The 17,327-nt window shown below is 41.2% G+C and overlaps 1 protein-coding gene across 9 annotated transcripts in view; it reads right to left on the bottom strand.

Moving 5' to 3' along the window:
- Zmym4 (zinc finger MYM-type containing 4) overlaps positions 1–17,327 on the bottom strand; it is a 117,781-nt gene that overhangs the window by 6,341 nt on the left and 94,113 nt on the right. For all 9 annotated transcript variants that reach the window (XM_087549325.1, XM_087549326.1, XM_087549321.1 and 6 more), the window contains 4 exon segments: positions 11,374–11,545; positions 11,152–11,247; positions 6,641–6,792; positions 1,150–1,261 (listed from right to left, as the gene is read on the bottom strand). In XM_087549325.1, the coding sequence (XP_087405451.1) occupies positions 1,150–1,261; positions 6,641–6,792; positions 11,152–11,247; positions 11,374–11,545 (532 nt within the window).

Here is a 17,327-nt window from a genome sequence, read left to right on the forward strand (position 1 = left end):
GGAGGACAACGAGTCCTGCTCTCCCACCCCTTCTCTGTGGGTACACAGAAGCAGCCCAGGAGAACAGCACTCTAGCTAGACAGACCCAGCCCTCCATGGCAGTTTTTAGTCGTTCCTGAGAAGGCCACTTTCTTTGAACAACTTTTTGTTGAAGAAAGCAAAGAGCCATAGACAGTAAGGCTTATTTATAGACGTACTTGAATTTCATGCAATTTTCATGTTTCATAAGTTTCATAAATGGGGAGGTGAGAGGGAGGGACTAGAAGGAGGAAGATATTAGGATAAAAAAGTAAATAAAAATAATAAAAACAATTTTTTTTTATTAGCTCAGACAGAACCAGGACAAAGCCAGATTTGGTCCACAGGGAGTTAAGCAGCTACTGGCCAGCCCATCAGATTCATGTTTAGTCAGTTCCTTCTGTTTAGCCACAGTCACTGGGGAGCACATGTACCTCTCTCCTGCCCACCCATTCTTAACTTGCACTAACAGCCATGCACCTCAGGACTGATTGGAATTCGTATTGAAAAGGCCAAGGTCTTAACAAACTGTATTGTTCCTTGTAGAGGATTCTCCATGTCCCTCAGTTCAGGTCTAACCCAATGCTCTCTCAATTCTCTCTGTTGCTGCTTCTATATTCTATTCTTGGGAGACCATCCATGAACATGACTTTATTACTTCTAAATCTATGTTGCCAGCTGCCTCTCTGTTAAATTCATCAAAACAGCACGTGGCTTAGAATGCTTCACAGGTTCTCCAGAACTTAACAGCAAGGACACATTCATGTTATTACCCTAACTTCTCCAGTCACAGCAGCCCGAGAGTGCGAGTGAACTTTTCTAACAAGGGGTAAAACAAGTACAGATCACCAAGACTCTGAAAAGATCACCTGTGCATGATGGAATGCACTGGGTAAATCCGTAGTGACTAGTATTCAGCTTTCATGATGCTATCAGACAAAACGCTCTAATCCCCACTGTACATTAGTTTCATAACCAACTGTTGACAGTAAGTGCTCGGCGATAAATCTAAGACTCCGTCCTTAAAAGCGGAACTGAATTACTCAAAACAGATTATATTGCAACATAGGAAATATTTAGAAATCAATTTATACAAGTATATCAGAAAATAATTATAAACAATCCCCTTACCATTAGGAAGTATTGTAGGCTCCCATATTTTCAAGAGTTTGGTAAGTTCAATCATAAATCTGGAATAGGGCTCCGTAAAAATGTTATCTATTCTACCATTTTCAAACAGGTACTAAAAGATAAAAGAAGGAACACATACCGGTATAAAGAAAGTTCAAGTTTAGCAAACATTTTAAAAAATGGTTTTGTCTTTTAAGGACAGCCTCTTCTACTCCTGTCTGTCCTGCATAGCTTCTAAGCCTATACTGCAGGTTAGAACACCAGGGTTCAAGTCCAAGGCTCTTGCATGGAAACTGGAACCATACTTGGCACTGAATTTGCAAAATAAAGTTCATATGCAAGATTCAAGATAAGCACTGACCACTGAACTCAACCCCTAGCCTCTGTTTCTGTCCTTTTAACAAAGTCATTTCCCACGTTTCAAAAACAGAAGACAGACTAAAACTCAGCCAACAAAGCCAACCAGCAGGAAAATGCAGGGTATTTTAATCTTACGAAATGCACATTTGTAAATACAGTAATATATAAAAGATGCACAGTTTTAAAGAGGTCTCCATCCTGGGTAAGGAATGAGATATGAATGTTAGTCCTTGCCACTCCCATTCAACACTGTGTTGAAAGCCCTAACCAGAACTATGCCAGAGAAAAATATCAACCATTCACACAGGAAATAGAGTCAAACACCACCTCTCCCTTCAGATGACAGGTTCACGTATATGCGCTTACAACGAACAAGTGGTCAGAGCCAACGTGAGCTCAGTAGGTTGTGGGACATGGACAACAAAGTCCTTTTTCTCCAAAATGGCACTGGACCACCCAAGTAGGAAGTTAAAAAACCATCATAAAGGTTAAAACACTTGGACTAGACAACAGCCCAGCGCTTACAAAAGGAGTAAGTTTGGCTTCGCCCCTCTACCATGTGAGCAGATGGCCTGTGCATGCCACATAGTAAACTCATTTTTAAACATATTTTTTAAAACATATTTCATGCAAATTAAATATAGTAGTACAAAACAAATGGACATGATTCTCTATACTGCTGGTAAGGCAACAAATCACTCAAGATCAAATAAATGACCTCAAAATATCCCTGTAAAGGCTGAGGAGACGGACGGCTCAGCCCTCACTGCCCTTGTGGAGGATCCAGGTTCAATTCCATTCACAACCACCTGCAACTCCAGTTTCAGGATGCCCTGATCATCCTGCACATCCAGATCAGATGTCATTGTTGGATGAGTTTCCTCATTCACTTCTACATTTTATTTGGTGGGGGAAAAAAAAAAAGAGCTCTTATGGACTCTGATCACGTTCTGTATGTCAGAGTCTGCCTCCCCAGTGCTGAGGTACAGGCAGACACCATGCCAGCTCTACATGGGTTCTGAGAATCTAAACTCAAGCTTATGCAGCAGACACTTTCATGACTGAGTCTTCTCTCCAGCCTTCTGTTAGAACTCTAGGTTCACTCCAATATTACCCACAACTCAAATATGAAGTCAACCAGTGTGTGTTGTCTGAATGTGAAATGGTCCCATATACTTGTGTGTTTGGAAACATGGTCTACAGCTGATGGGTACTGTTTTGGGAGGTTGTGAAACACTTTGAGACATGGGGCCTACCAGGCAGACCTTTTGTTGTTAACAGCCCACGCTCAGCTTCTGGCTGGAGCTGTCTAAGTGGTCAGGGTAAGAAGAAGCCATAAGGGGGCTGGAGAGATAGCTCAGAGGTTAAGAGCACTGGCTATTCTTCCAGAGGTCCTGAGTTCAATTCCCAGCAACCACATGGTGGCTCACAACCATCTGTAAAGAGATCCGATGCCCTCTTCTGGTGTGTCTGAAGACAGCTACAGTGTACATATAATAAATGAATAAATCTTTAAAAAGAAAGCCAAAAGCTCCCACCACCACACTTTAGCTATTACAGTGACTGCAGACTCCGAACTGTGCCAATATAAACCTTCCTGCAGAGTTACTGCTGTCAACTATGTTGTCACAGAGATGAGAAAAATTAATATAATGTACATAAACAGATGAAACAAAAGGAGGTACCCATGTACAGTACAATACCATCAGCCTTTAAAATTAGAGACTGTGGCCATTTTTTTAAAAAGATTTATTCACTTATTATATATAAGTAGCTGTCTTCAGACACAGCAGAAGAGGGCATTAGATCCTGTTACAGATGGTTGCGAGCTACCATGTGGTTGCTGGGAATTGAACTTAGGACCTCTGGAAGAACAGTCGGGGCACTTTTTTTTTTTTTTTAAGATTTATTTATTTTATTTATATAAGTACACTGTTGCTGTCTTCAGACACACCAGAAGAGGGCACCAGATCCCATCACAGATGGTTGTGAGCCACCATGCGGTTGCTGGGAACTGAACTCAGGACCTCTGGAAGAGCAGTCAGTGCTCTTAACCACTGAGTCATCTCTCCAGCCTGAATGTGGTCATTTTAAGTAAATAACATGACTAGGCTTAGAAAATATTATGCTGACTGAAAAATGCTTAGTACAGGAAGAAAAACACAAAATGTTCTCATTTTTTGTGGCTTTCAAACTGTGAATGTTCAGCTAGTTAGAAGCAGATTTTCTGGAGTGTTGTGACATAGAAGGGAGTACAGATGATAGTAATATGCTGTACATTTCAAAAGATGAAGAAAAAACAAGACAAACCAGGAAGATTGCTCAGGAGGTAAAGGCCCTAGTTGTCAAACTAATGACCTCAGTTTAACTCTCAGGACCCACACAGTAGGAGAGAACAGATCCCCACAAATTGTTCTTTGGCCTTTACAAAATGCATTGTAACACACCTGTCACAAAATAAATGAATAAAGTTCTTTTCAAAAAGTGGGGGAGAGAATTTTAACATTTGTACCATAAGGAAATTATAAAGGCTCAAAGAGATAATTATACTTGATCTGCAATATGAATTTGTAGATATTGCCATTTAGGTGCTGGGAACTGAGTCCAGGTCTATTGCAAGAATATCAATTACTCTTAACTACCGAACCATCTCTCCAGCGCCTCATTAACCATTTTTTACTTTGCTTTGCTGCGTGTGTCTATGCCTCTCTCTATCTGAGAGAAAATGAGGGAGACTGATACTGCATTAATATATAAGTTTTATGTTTCCCTGTTTTGAAAAATAAATTTAGAGGACCGAGATGCTGTTTTTAAAGCATCTGCTATGCAAGCAATTCCTGAGGTTTGGTCACTAGGAGCCCAGCAGTCTTGAAGCTAAATTATACATACCAGGCTGGCCTCAAACTTCCCATGATCCTTTCTGCTCTCTTTGAAAGGAAGGAAGGAAGGAAGGAAGGAAGGAAGGAAGGAAGGAAGGAAGGAAGGGAGGGAGGGAGGGAGGGAAGAAGGGAGGGGGCTAGAGAGATGGCTGAGATGGCTCAGAGATCAAGAGCACTGACTCCTCTTCCAGGGGTCCTGAGTTCAAATCCCAGCAACCACATGGTGGCTCACAACCATCTGTAATGAGATCTGATGCCCTCTTCTGGTGTGTCTGAAGATAGCTACAGTGTACTTATATATAATAAAATAAATAAATCAATCTTTGAGAGAGAGAGAGAGAGAGAGAGAGAGAGAGAGAGAGAGAGAGAGAGATTAAAACTAATCTAAAGGATATCCTTCACTGAAAGAAACAACTAAGTACCCTATTGTGCTAAATAAGAACTAAGTGAAGCAGGATGGGGGGTGGGGGGAGGTGGGCGCAGGGAAGATATGGCTTAGTGGATGGATAAAACACTTGCTGAACAAGCATAAGTTTGAATCCCCCACACCGCAGCAGTCCAAGAGAGGCGTGGCCAGACAGGCCTGTGGAGACATGCAGCCCCTGGAATTGGATGGTAAAGTCAGTCTAATTCAAACATCACAATTTGGTGAGATCCTCTGTCTCAAGGGAATAAAGCCGAGTAATGCAGGGAGATACCTGACATCCAGGGCATGTATGTGCACCCCCACGCGTGTGCACACATGTACACATACATACCCCCCTCTCGCATTCTCTCTCAGACAGACAGAGGCATAGATACACACAGCAAAGCAAAGCAAAAATAATTAATGAGGAGCTGGAGAGATGGTTCAGCAGTTAAGAGCACCTAAATGGCAGCTCACAACCGTCTGTAACTTCGGTTGCAGGGGATTTACCAGACCTCTTCTGATCCCTGAGGGCAAAAGGCATGCACATGTGCCTGGGAAGAAGTTAGGACCTGTAGAAGAGCAGTGGTGTTCTTAACTGCTAAGCCATCTCTCCAGATTGCAAGCTCCCTACTTTTGGTTTTGAGATAGGTCTGTGTAGTACTGATTATCCTAGAGCTACACAAACTCAGAGATCCTTTGCCCCTGCGTCCTCAGTTATGGGGTAATAGATGTGGGCTACCCAACTTGGCATTTACTTTTGTAATTAAAAACAAAACAGGGGTTGGGGATTTAGCTCAGTGGTAGAGCGCTTGCCTAGCAAGCGCAAGGCCCTGGGTTTGGTCCCCAGCTCCAAAAAAAAGAAAAACCAGACCAAAATATCCACTTGTTTAAGAAAGTCAGATTTATATCACACAGAGACAATTACCACTGCATACATTTTTACTTCCTGTTGTAAATTTGTACCACTACGTCATTACATAGTACACAGATGACTTGTACTTTTGTTTACTGACTGTGTCACTGGACGTTACTTTGTTTGAAATGAAGTCTCACTATGTGGCCGTCGTGAACTTGCAGTTGTGCTGCTCCATCCTCCTAAGATGAGATTGCAGGCATACGCTACTGTACCCACATTCTAACTTATAAGTAAACTGACGGTTAAACCATATGCTCAGTGCTATGATTACCTCTATCTACTTACCTCTCACACTTGGTGAGCACCGTCTATATCTAGTAACTGACAAACAGTTCAAACTTAACTGGAACGGGTGGTTTAGATTTGTGACTATGTAATTGCTCCCAAACTTGTAATCCCACTATCTCAGTATCTCCAGTACTAGAATTATAGAAGCATGAACCAAACCAGTCTAGCCATATACAAATGTTGAAGAAATACTGAATAAAAATTTCTTAAATAAAAATTAGGGGAAATAGGAGGAAACATTCCTAAATCCTATACTCAAAATTGCTGTGGAAAGTGTGCATTGCCTGTCGCTGCTAAACTCTTCTCTTGGACAACTGATTGTTGCAGATGGAAGGGTTCCTCTATCTGTTATGTACTCTGTACGTCGAAAGAGCATTTAGACAGCCATAGCTACTTCTAGGTAGACTGCTATTTACACACTTTTTCTTCGTTTACCTGTAAAATACACAACCCCTTCTTTCTGATTTCTCAATTTAGATTATGAAGGGCTATATGTTTAGACTTTTAAATTGGGGCAGTTGTTCCCTAAAAAAAGTTTACAGCAAACTAAATGACAGTATACATTTGTTTTCAACTTAGTTCAGAAGTTATCTCAGGGGATGAAACCACAATCAAACGTGTAATTATAGAAACTGGTACCTGCTGAATTCCAAGGCACAGGTATAAGATGCTGTCTGGGTCATACTTTTCACCATTGGGTCTCCGCACCTCTTGGATAAACTGGCATAAGCCCAGACTCAGCTCAGAAAAAGTGCAGGACAGAATATCTTCCTTCAGTTTCATAGAGCGGACTGTGGAAAGGGAAAAAACACATCTGAAACATTAACTTAAAAGTCTACTGTTTACTGCGTCAACATCAGCACCATCAAGCCCCAAACACTGTACTGGATCACAAAGACATTGTAAACAAATCATGACAGCACACACCCGTTGTCTGAGTTCTTAAGATGCGGAAGCAGGAGGATTCTGAGGTTTAGACTAGCCTGGGCTACACAGAAAAAGACTGTGCAGAGTCAAAAAAACAAAGAACAGATTCTGTTTTTCCAGTAGAGAAATGAAGACGGTTTACTGCTCACGGTAGTGTACCAGGTACTATGCATGACTGAAGTCTTGATTAACTAGGACTTTATGAAAGTAAACAAAAGAAGTTGGGTGTAATGGTGTATGCTTTTAATCCCAGCGCTCAAGAGGGAGAAGCAGGGGGTTGGGGATTTAGCTCAGTGGTAGAGTGCTTGCTAGCAAGTGCAAGGCCCTGGGTTTGGTCCCCAGCTCCGAAAAAAAAGAAAAGAAAAGAAAAAAAAAAAGAGGGAGAAGCAGGCAGATGTCTTTTAAGTTTGAGTTCAGTTTCTTGTGTCTTGTGTACACAGCAAATTCTGGACAGCCAGGGATACATAGTGAGGAGAGGGAGACAGACAGAAACAGAGACACATAGAGAGAAACAAAGATACAGAGAGACAGAAAGAGAGATCTAACAGGGAAGAGTCCAGTTAAGAGTCTGAAGGAAGCAACATAGGGATACAGCACAAAAAGTGAAGATTTAAAAGGCAGCCAGGTAAAGAATGCCAATTTGAAGATGCAAAAGATTTCCCAGAAAACAACATTCAGTAACACTTTTCCTGGATTGGGGCTTCACTGCAGCAGTGAGAGAGCTTGCTTGTATGCACAAGGCCCTAAGTTCAATCCCAAGCCCAAAAATAAACTGTCATGGTGGCACATGACTGCAATCCCAGCACAGGCAGGAGGATCAGGAGTTTGAGGACACACACACACACCACACACACACACACACACACACACACACACACACAGAGAGAGAGAGAGAGAGAGAGAGAGAGAGAGAGAGAGAGAGAGAGAGAGAGAACGAACAAGAACACATGCTCAAGACCAGCTTCAGATATGTGAAATATGGTTCTATATGGGAATTGGAGAAAACTGGGTTTCTACTAAGACCAAGTAAATTTGAAAAACCTAACACTGTACCTACTTCTGAAGAAGTCAAAGTATTCCCAGGCTTACTGAGTATTAAAGGCACTGGTGAGATCTGCAGAGAAGTGCTGCACAGCTTCCCCTCTCTCAGAATTTATTAGTACAGGGTATTTCAAATGACACAGAACACCATCATGCTCCTAGAAACACAGCTAGAATACAGTACTGCTGCTGCTAGGTCATTAAGTGAAATGGTCAGATAAACTGGGGAACAGGAAGAAAATATAAACAAATTAGGGCCAAGCCTGAGTTTCATGTGCTACACTAAGATGAAAATCACCGTTTCCAGCAGAAGTTACGCTGTCTGTACAGGGCCCACTGGAACACGCTGCTTTCTGCATCCCAACAGGCTGACACTTCCCAAAGATACACCTGGGATTCTTTCACGCTGGCTCTGACAAGGGAAGGGAGGACCCTAAGACCGTCCCTGTACGCAGCATATCTGGAGAGTAACAGATATTCTGCAGATTCTGTGGAAAAGTAAGTAGAAACAGCTGGACAGTTCCTGTGCCTATCAACTGAGACCAGGTAATCTCCAACAATATTACCAGTCTGGGTATCTGTGTCACCACCCCCACCCCCACCCCTCGTGTGTGTCTCTTTTTTTTTAGTTTTTTGAGACAGGGTTTCTCTGTCTAACTCAGAGATCCGCCTGCCTCTCTCTACCTCCCAAGTTCAGCCACTTTATTTATTCTTTCACTCCTACCATTTTTCCACCCACATTTTGTTTTAAGTTTGGGTCTGACTAAGTTGCCAAGTATTGAACTTGCAAACTCAAATAATGGTCATTCCTTTGCCTCCAAATAGCTGAAGATATAGGAACTACAGATATATTGCAGCTGGGTCTCTGTTTTCTCAATGAAGAATGCTATACAACAGGGAAACGGTACAGGCACAAGCTCCCAAGAGGACATTTACAGACCCTTTAGAGCACAAAGGTTAACATCTGATTGACACAGACTGTGAATCATCACAGCACAAAGTAGCAACGGCCTCCTCTGATCAGAACTGGTGAACTCCAAGACCAGCAAACAGGCCACCAAAATAAAAGTCAAAACCCGATAGTCACCTACTTGTAAGAGAGAAGGTATAGTTGGAAAATCTCAAGCCCAAACCACAATATCTGACAGACAGACAGCACTGAGTGAAAGCAAAGGTGACTCAAGGGGCCCAGCCCCACCCAAGCAAACAGCAGGCTTTGGCGGTGTTGTTCATGTGGTCCTGGCTTTGGTCGTGAAGGATACAGGAGTGACTGTGATGTCAGTCTTCCTCTGCTGTTAAGGAGAGACACTTAGGTCAGGCATGTGGCAGAGGAGTCCCTTCCTGGAGGACCAGAGAGGCTATTTGTACAGTTATGGGAGTAAAGCCTGACTGCAGTGGAAAGGCCCCAGATGTTCGAGATGCCGGAGCCATCAGAGATGCAGACAGGAAATGAGATCAGCCCAGGAGAGAAGTTGGCATCAACAAAGCTGGAAGAGTGGAGCTGTCTAAACCATCTGAAATCAGACACAAAACTACAGGATTCAAGTTTGCCCTGCTGGGTTTTGGTCTAGCTTTGGTCCAGTATTTCATCAGTATGCCTTCTTTCCTTCCTTTTGAAACCTTAACAAATATTCTGTGTCAGTGTACATTACAAGTACATAATTTGCTTTTTAATCAAAAATGCTTTGGGAAGCATTAGAGGGTGCAGTCTTGTTGGACAAGGTATGTAACTGGGAACAGGCTTTCTGAACACTCATGCCTGCCTGCCACCATACTGCCTACTGTGACAGTCATGGACTCTAATACTCTGAAATGGTAAGCCCTAAGTTAAACTCTCTTTTACTAAAAAAAGAAAAAGCAAAAATCACCTCACATCATTCATACTGAATCTATTGGTATACAACACAGTAATAAAAAACAAAATACAAAAACAGTCTAGATTAGCATATCAAATCCAATGACAAGTGAAAACTTGTGAAAGTCTAAAAGAAAAAGTCATAGTACATGAGTGCTATATTTGAACTCCTTGACTCCAAATGGTGAGGCACTGAAGGCAAACATTAAAAGGCACTACGGGGGGCTGGGGATTTAGCTCAGTGGTAGAGCGCTTACCTAGGAAGCGCAAGGCCCTGGGTTCGGTCCCCAGCTCCGGGGGGGGAAAAAAAAGAAAAAAGAAAAAAAAAAAAAAAGGCACTACGGGCCTTGAGGCTGGGGCGATGGATGACTCAGCAGATAAGCACAACTGTTGCTCTGCAGACGAAGAGGGCCCGGGCTTGATTTTCCAGCGCCTACGTGGTAACTCAAAGCATCTCTAAATCTAGTTTAGGGCATCTGACCTTCTCTTCTGCCCTCCTCAGCCACCAGGCACGCATGTATGCGTGAATGCAGGTGAAACACGAATACACATAAATATATCCTAACATTTTCTAAAGTCACAGGCATCTGAACAGCAGGGATTATTTCTACAGAGCAGCAAGTCTTTTTTGATTTTTTTTATCCAAAGTATTATAAAATCCTTACAGTTTAATACAGTATATTATATAGACACATTAGATTACTTGGAATTATTTATAAGCTTAAAAATAAAATTAATGGGGTTGGGGATTTAGCTCAGTGGTAGAGCGCTTGCCTAGCAAGCGCAAGGCCCTGGGTTCGGTCCCCAGCTCCGAAAAAAAAAAAGAAAAAAAATAAAATTAATTAAACATGCTTTATAAACTCAATATCAGTTGCATACATAGTAACATCTCTACAACTGGGGATAGAAAATCACTCTTAGGACTCAAAATCTCAAATTTTAAAACTCAATTCAGCACCCTTTCTCTTTTGGGGGGGGGGGGGGGTCTTGACATCATTGTGCAGGTGAAAATTACCCTGAACTCTTGATCCTCTTTCCTTTAAATCAACATTATTATTAGGGGCTGGAGAGATGGTTCAGTGGTTAAGAGCACTGACTGCTCTTCTAGAGGACCCAGGTTCTTGTCTGAGCACCCACATGACAGTTCATAACTGCCTGTAGCTCTATTTCTAGGGGATCCAATGCCCTCTTCTGGCTTCTGCATGCACCGGGCATGCACATGCAACCCAGATACACAGATACACATACATGCAAAATATTCACACACACAAAAGTTTAAACCCCAATAGTATAAACAACTATAGCAAAGAGACAGAGCAAACTTTACCTTTACAGCCTTGCTCTGAGGATTCTTGAGAGAGAGCCTGGTCCTGGGCACTTCCTAAGGAGTCAGAACAGGGACTAGCAGAGGCATGTTCACCTCCTGATGAGAAAAATAAGACAGGTAAATAACAATAATCAAGTGGACTCTGTAGAATCAAGGTCCAATCATCTTTGATTCCATTTCTTATATCCACACATCCGAACACAATGTACAGTGAGCACTTACCCCCACACTTCAGATCTCCTTGTTCATCCTTGGCATTTTTCCATTGAACCCAGTTCTTCCAGGCATTTACCCCATACATATACTTCAGTGTCATCCCAGACACAGAACAGCCTTGCAGGGCTCCTTGGATAAGACTCCTGGGCTCCACAGGTACGACAGACTTCTTCCTCCCCTGTGAGAATTCCAAAAATTAAACCAACTTATTTTTAAATTTTAAAAGTCTAAGTTCCCAGAGAAGAAAAGAAAATAATCCTAATTGAGAAAAAATATTTTATGTCATATAAAGATTTAGAATTCAGGGATGAAATGTTTTTTAAAACAATCCTGTTCATTTAGGCGTGGCGATGCACACCTGTTCCAATCCCGAGGAAGCAGAGGGAAGAGGACCAGGAAAGTACAAGGTCATTCTGAGCCCCACAAAAAGCTCAAGGCCAGTCTAAATGATGTAGGACCCTTTCTGAAAACTCCAGGAAACCACTACAGGAATTACCAACGTTCAAGAAACTAAGATATAACCATTACCACTGTTCTATCATTAGCTCACTTGAATAGGTTATAACCCAAGCTATAAAATAAGCCTCTGGAAATCATTCACACAAGAATAAAACTTAAAGCCAATACTGAAAGAATGTCAAGAAAACTCTTCCCAAACCATAAACAGTAACCTGTAAATATTGCATAGATCAAGGAAGAAATTACAGCTACAATTAGATATCCTATAATTTGACATGAAAATCATAAAACCCTGTGAGGAGGTATGTTCAAAGTACTGACAAGTTTTTGCAAAAGTGAAAGAGCTCTGTTGTCCAACTCAGACATGGCATGGGTGAAACTCAGGATACTGGCCCCAGTAAAGTAGTAAGGAAGGGAGGGAGGGAGGGAGGGAGAAAACAAGAATTAAAAGCCTAAGATCTACAACTTACAGTTTCTGTGTTAAAATATTGAAGACCGGCCATGACCCCACACGCCTGTGATCTTAGCCCTTGGAAGGCAGAGGCCGGTGGATTCTTGCAATTTTGAGGCCAGCCTGATCTACTTCGCCATGGCTACACAGTTGTTACCCTGTCTCCAAAAGGTCAAAGCGAAGGGGTAAGATTAAGAGAAAGGCTGATGTAGGCCCACACCTCTTCAGGAGATTATGTATTGTGAACAATTTATGAGTGGGAAAGGCTACTACTCCTGTGGGTGAACTTAATGTAGTGACCCATCAGTCACTAGAAACAATGAAACAAGAGGAGTCAGCTGACAAGAGGAAGAGAACTATTGCAATGAGGACCAGAAAGGGTACTGGGGGAGAGAGGGAAAGAAGAGAGGGGGAGAGGGGGAGAGGGAGTGAGGGAGAGGGGGAGAGAGGGAGAGAGAAGGGAAGAGAGGGGGAGAGGGATAGAGGGAGAGGGAGGGAGAGGGAGGGAGAGGGAGAGAATGTCATCTAAATACACAATGTGCTTGTATCAAAATATGATAATGGAATCCATTGTTATATATAATTAATGTGTGCCAGCAAAAACATTAAACAAGGAAATAAAAAATAGGGAAAAACCAATGTGATAAAAAGATTTAAAAAAACTGATAGGGGTTGGGGATTTAGCTCAGTGGTAGAGCGCTTGCCTAGGAAGCGCAAGGCCCTGGGTTCGATCCCCAGCTCCGGAAAAAAAAAACAAAAAACAAAACCTGATAAAATGGAAGTTGGCCCTTTAAAAAACTGTTTAAACAATGGCAATTCTTTAGCTAAAATAACTAGGAAAAATAAGAATTTAAAATACCAAGAACACTGTCATTGTAGAGATAAAAAGAAACATCACTGCTGATTTTAACTTGTGAATTGATGCTTAAAATCTAAATAGAATCCTGGTGACTGGATTGACGGCAGTGAAAGTGCTGGCTGCTCTTCCAAAGGCCATGGCAATTCAACTGCCTGCAGCTTGAGGTTCAAAGACTCCAATGCCCTCTTCTGGAATTTCTGGGTACCAAGCATACATGTGGTACAAAGATCAACACTTATATACCAAAATAACTTAAATTAAAAACAAATTTATATAGAACACTTACATCAGTAAATCTGGCAAGTTACATACAAAGACTTAACTCACTAAATGTTGTGCATGAAAAGTACAAGACTCAGAAGAATCTCAAAGTAAAAGTTTGGTTAATCTACACAGTGAACTTAATGGTGGTCTGGGCAACGAATTGACCACCTGTCTCAAAACAAAAATAATTAAAAGTGCTGGGTATGTAGCTCAAATGATGAAGCACTTGTTTCACGTGGCATGCCTGAGTTCAATGCCCAGCATATGCATATGCATATATACATATAGAGATATAGATATATGGAAAAGACCAGATAATCTAAATCCAAAGCCATCATCAGGTGTATAATTTAAACCTTCTCACAAGGTAAGCTGTGGTGGTGGCACATGTCCCAACACTTGAGGAGGCAGCGGCAATAAGGAACTTAAAACCCTAATAAACCATCAAACCTAATCCAGCATTACATAAAAAGAGTATATTAGGAAAAAGTAAGTCATTTAAAGGAAAATTAATGTATTTCACCAGTTTATACAGACTAAAAACAACAACACAAAGCAGACATCATATCACAAACAAAATGTTCACCTGATAAAGTCCATTATCTAACCAGGGTCACACTGTGAAGAAAAATTAGAAGAACGCCTACAAGGAATAATAAATAAAAGGTTGCAAGCCACTCAGGTAGGTGTACACTATACACTGGCACATGAAATAAGTAAATAAACTGGGGAGATGGTATTTTTTTTAAAGATTTATTTATTTATTATATGTAAGTACACTGTAGTTGTCTTCAGACACAACAGAAAAGAGAATCATCCCATTATAGACGGTGGTGAGCCACCATGTGGTTGCTGGGATTTGAACTCAGGACTTTTGGAAGAGCAGCCAGTGCTCTTAACCACTGAGCCGTTACTAAAGCTGTCAATTCTATGAACTATATGGATCCAGGATAACTCTGAGACTCAACTGTAAAGCTACAATTTTAAAAACTGGTATCGGGGGCTATAGAGAGAGATAACTCAGTGGCTAAGAGCAAGTAGTGCTATTGCAGAGGACCCACGTTTAGGCCTCAGTACCTATATAACCCAGCTCACAAACACATGCAACTCCAGCTTGACAGGGATCTAGTATCTCCAGCTTCCTCAGAAAATTGCTCACAAATGCATATACAAAGACAAACATAATTAAAAAAAAAAATCTTTCTGAAAAAAAAAACATGCTAATGATATAAAAAATTTTTTTAAAAAAATCAATACAACAGAATGGAGACTTCAAAACTGGACTTACATGCTTAGTGTACTGTTAAAGAAGAGTGAACTAGAGTTTGAAGAGGTAAAAGCCAACGTGTGATGCTGTAGCGATTGGATAGCCATGTGGGAAGAATCCAGCCTTGACCTCCACTTGAATTCATGCAGAAAAATTAAGTCAAAATGTACCAGGAAAATCAAAGATAAAACCATAGTATTTAAAGAACAAAAAACAACAACAACAACAACAACAAAAAAAAAAAACCCCGAAAACAACAACAAAAAAACCCCTAAGATTATTTTAGAGACCACTTGGGAAGTAATAACTTCTGGAAAAATATTTTAAAGCATGAATTATCAAAAATCAAAACTAGAAAAGCAGAATTTCTCAAAACTAAAATTTATTTTTAAGAAAACAAAGAAAAGACAGTGTTTGGGTTGGTTTTTTGGTCAAGGTGACAGAAGCTAGAGTCACCTGTGGGGCATTTTCTTTGTGAGTGACTGGTGTGGGAGGGACCACCCCCTGGGACGGTGCACCCTCGGCAGTGATCTTGAGTTGAGAAAAGCTACCTGAGCACGCAATGAAGAGCAGAGCACTAAGCAGCATTCGCCTGCGGCCTCTGCATCAGGTCTTCCCTGAGCTCCTGCCTTGCGTCCCTGCCCTGGCCCACCTCCATGACAGGCTATGACATGTCAGTGTAAAGTACTTACTCTTCCTCCAAAGTTGCTTTTGGTCAGAATGTTTTATATCACAGCAGGAGAAAGCAGACTAAGACAAACGGTGAAGGCAGAAGGATCAGAAGTTCAAGACTGCCCTCTGCTATGTGGAACAGTTGGGGTTAACCTGGGTTCTATGAGACCTTGTCTCAAAAAAGGAAAGAGAAAGGGAAACAGGAGTGCAGCCTACTGACAGAACTCGTGCCTAGCGTGCACACAGCCTTGGGTTCAACTACAAACCCTCCAATAAAATCGATGATGGAATCAAGGAAATGAGTCACACGAGAAAATCCCTGATTAAACAAAGAAATTATGCCCATATTAAAAAATATACAGGTTTGTCATTGAGATCACACATTAACTCAGCTTCTGGAAGTCAGAAGCAGAAATACAGTTGTTTTCAGGGCAACCACCCAACAAAAGAACAATAAAATAATATCCTATTCTTAAAAACACACACAAACAAAACTAATACAAAATGAAAGGAGTGTAAGTCATTGACAACCACCATTCACCATGCATCCCAAAATGGGTGTGTGCAAAAATTGAGGTATCCTGCCAAAGATGGTTCACCAATATGCCTATGAAAACATGTTTGCCAATCTATTATCACCAGGAGCAAACAATCCCACAATCTACTAGACAAGCTACTGTTAGCAAAAATCATGGCGCTTATAGACTATATTATACTGCTTGTGGGAATGTAAGATATACTTAACATAAAACCTAGTAATTTTATTTCTAAATATTATTCCTCAAGAAAAATGAAAGCATAGATAATCCAAAATTTGCATCACCTCTTAAGAAGGCAGTGACACAAATTTTGCTGTTTTAACAATACATGCGGCTCAGAAACAAAAAGGATGATGGATGAACCTCAAAGGCCCTCTGATGTCAGAAAAGCTAAACTAGGAAGATAATTCGGTACGATGCTACTCATCTGCAACTTCAATGATGGCAAACATTACCATTCTCCATCCATTTATGGAGCAGACTGGTTACTGTCGACATCTGGAGAGAAGGCTGATTACAAAAAACTAAGAAACCTTTATATAATTTAGCTGTTCATGGTTAGCAGTGGTTGCACAGTGATCATCTGTCAAAACCCAGCAAACAGTACTTAGACCTTATGAGCTTAAATACAACTGAAACCCGATTTTAAGACCTTGAGGCTGCTTTTAAAGAGGTTATTCTTTTTAAACATAAGAGGCACAAGTGATGGATGAGTCCAAGGAAGCATGGTCTTGCAGACACAACAGGACAACCAGGAGCTGGCAGAGACTGGAGCAAGCTACCCAATACCTGTACAGGGTCAAGCCAGATGGGGGTTCCAGCCGTGAGAGGAAGAAGTATACCCAGGATCCCACCACTACGAAGGTATTCTGCAATTAAAACCCATTGGTGGGGTTGGGAATTTGGCTCAGTGGTAGAGCACTTGCCTAGCAAGCGCAAGGTCCTGGGTTCGGTCTCCAGCTCCGAGAAAAAAAAAAAAAAAAAAAACCCATTGGCAAAGCAAAAGTTGGTTTGCTCCAATGGAGTCTCCCTGGATATATCATCCATAGTTTAGGGCAGGCTGTATGCTCAGGGGCATTTGGCCAACACAAAACAAACTCAATAGTATTTTTGTAGGCTTTTAAAAATTTTGTTTTATTTTTGTCTTTTGCTTGTTTTAATTTTTCTTTTATTGTTTTTTTTTTTGTTTGTGAACTTTCATTCTCTTCTGTGGCTGAGAGGTGGGGAGGACTTCATGAGCGATAGGAAGGGGAAACATGATCAAAATATATCGAGTTCGATAAAAAAAAGGATGTGTGTGTGTTCAGAATTATTGGTAACAGAAAGAAGGAAGGACTGAACGTGGCTAGGCAGCAAGTGCCTTAACTCACTGAGCCATCTCACTGGTTCTTCCCCTTTTATAGTTTTGGGAAAAAAACTTTTAACATGAAAAACAGCCTATATGAATAT

The sequence above is a fragment of the Rattus norvegicus genome, chromosome 5 (assembly GCF_021556685.1).
Source record: "Rattus norvegicus strain SHRSP/BbbUtx chromosome 5, alternate assembly SHRSP_T2T, whole genome shotgun sequence".
NCBI lineage: Eukaryota > Metazoa > Chordata > Mammalia > Rodentia > Muridae > Rattus > Rattus norvegicus.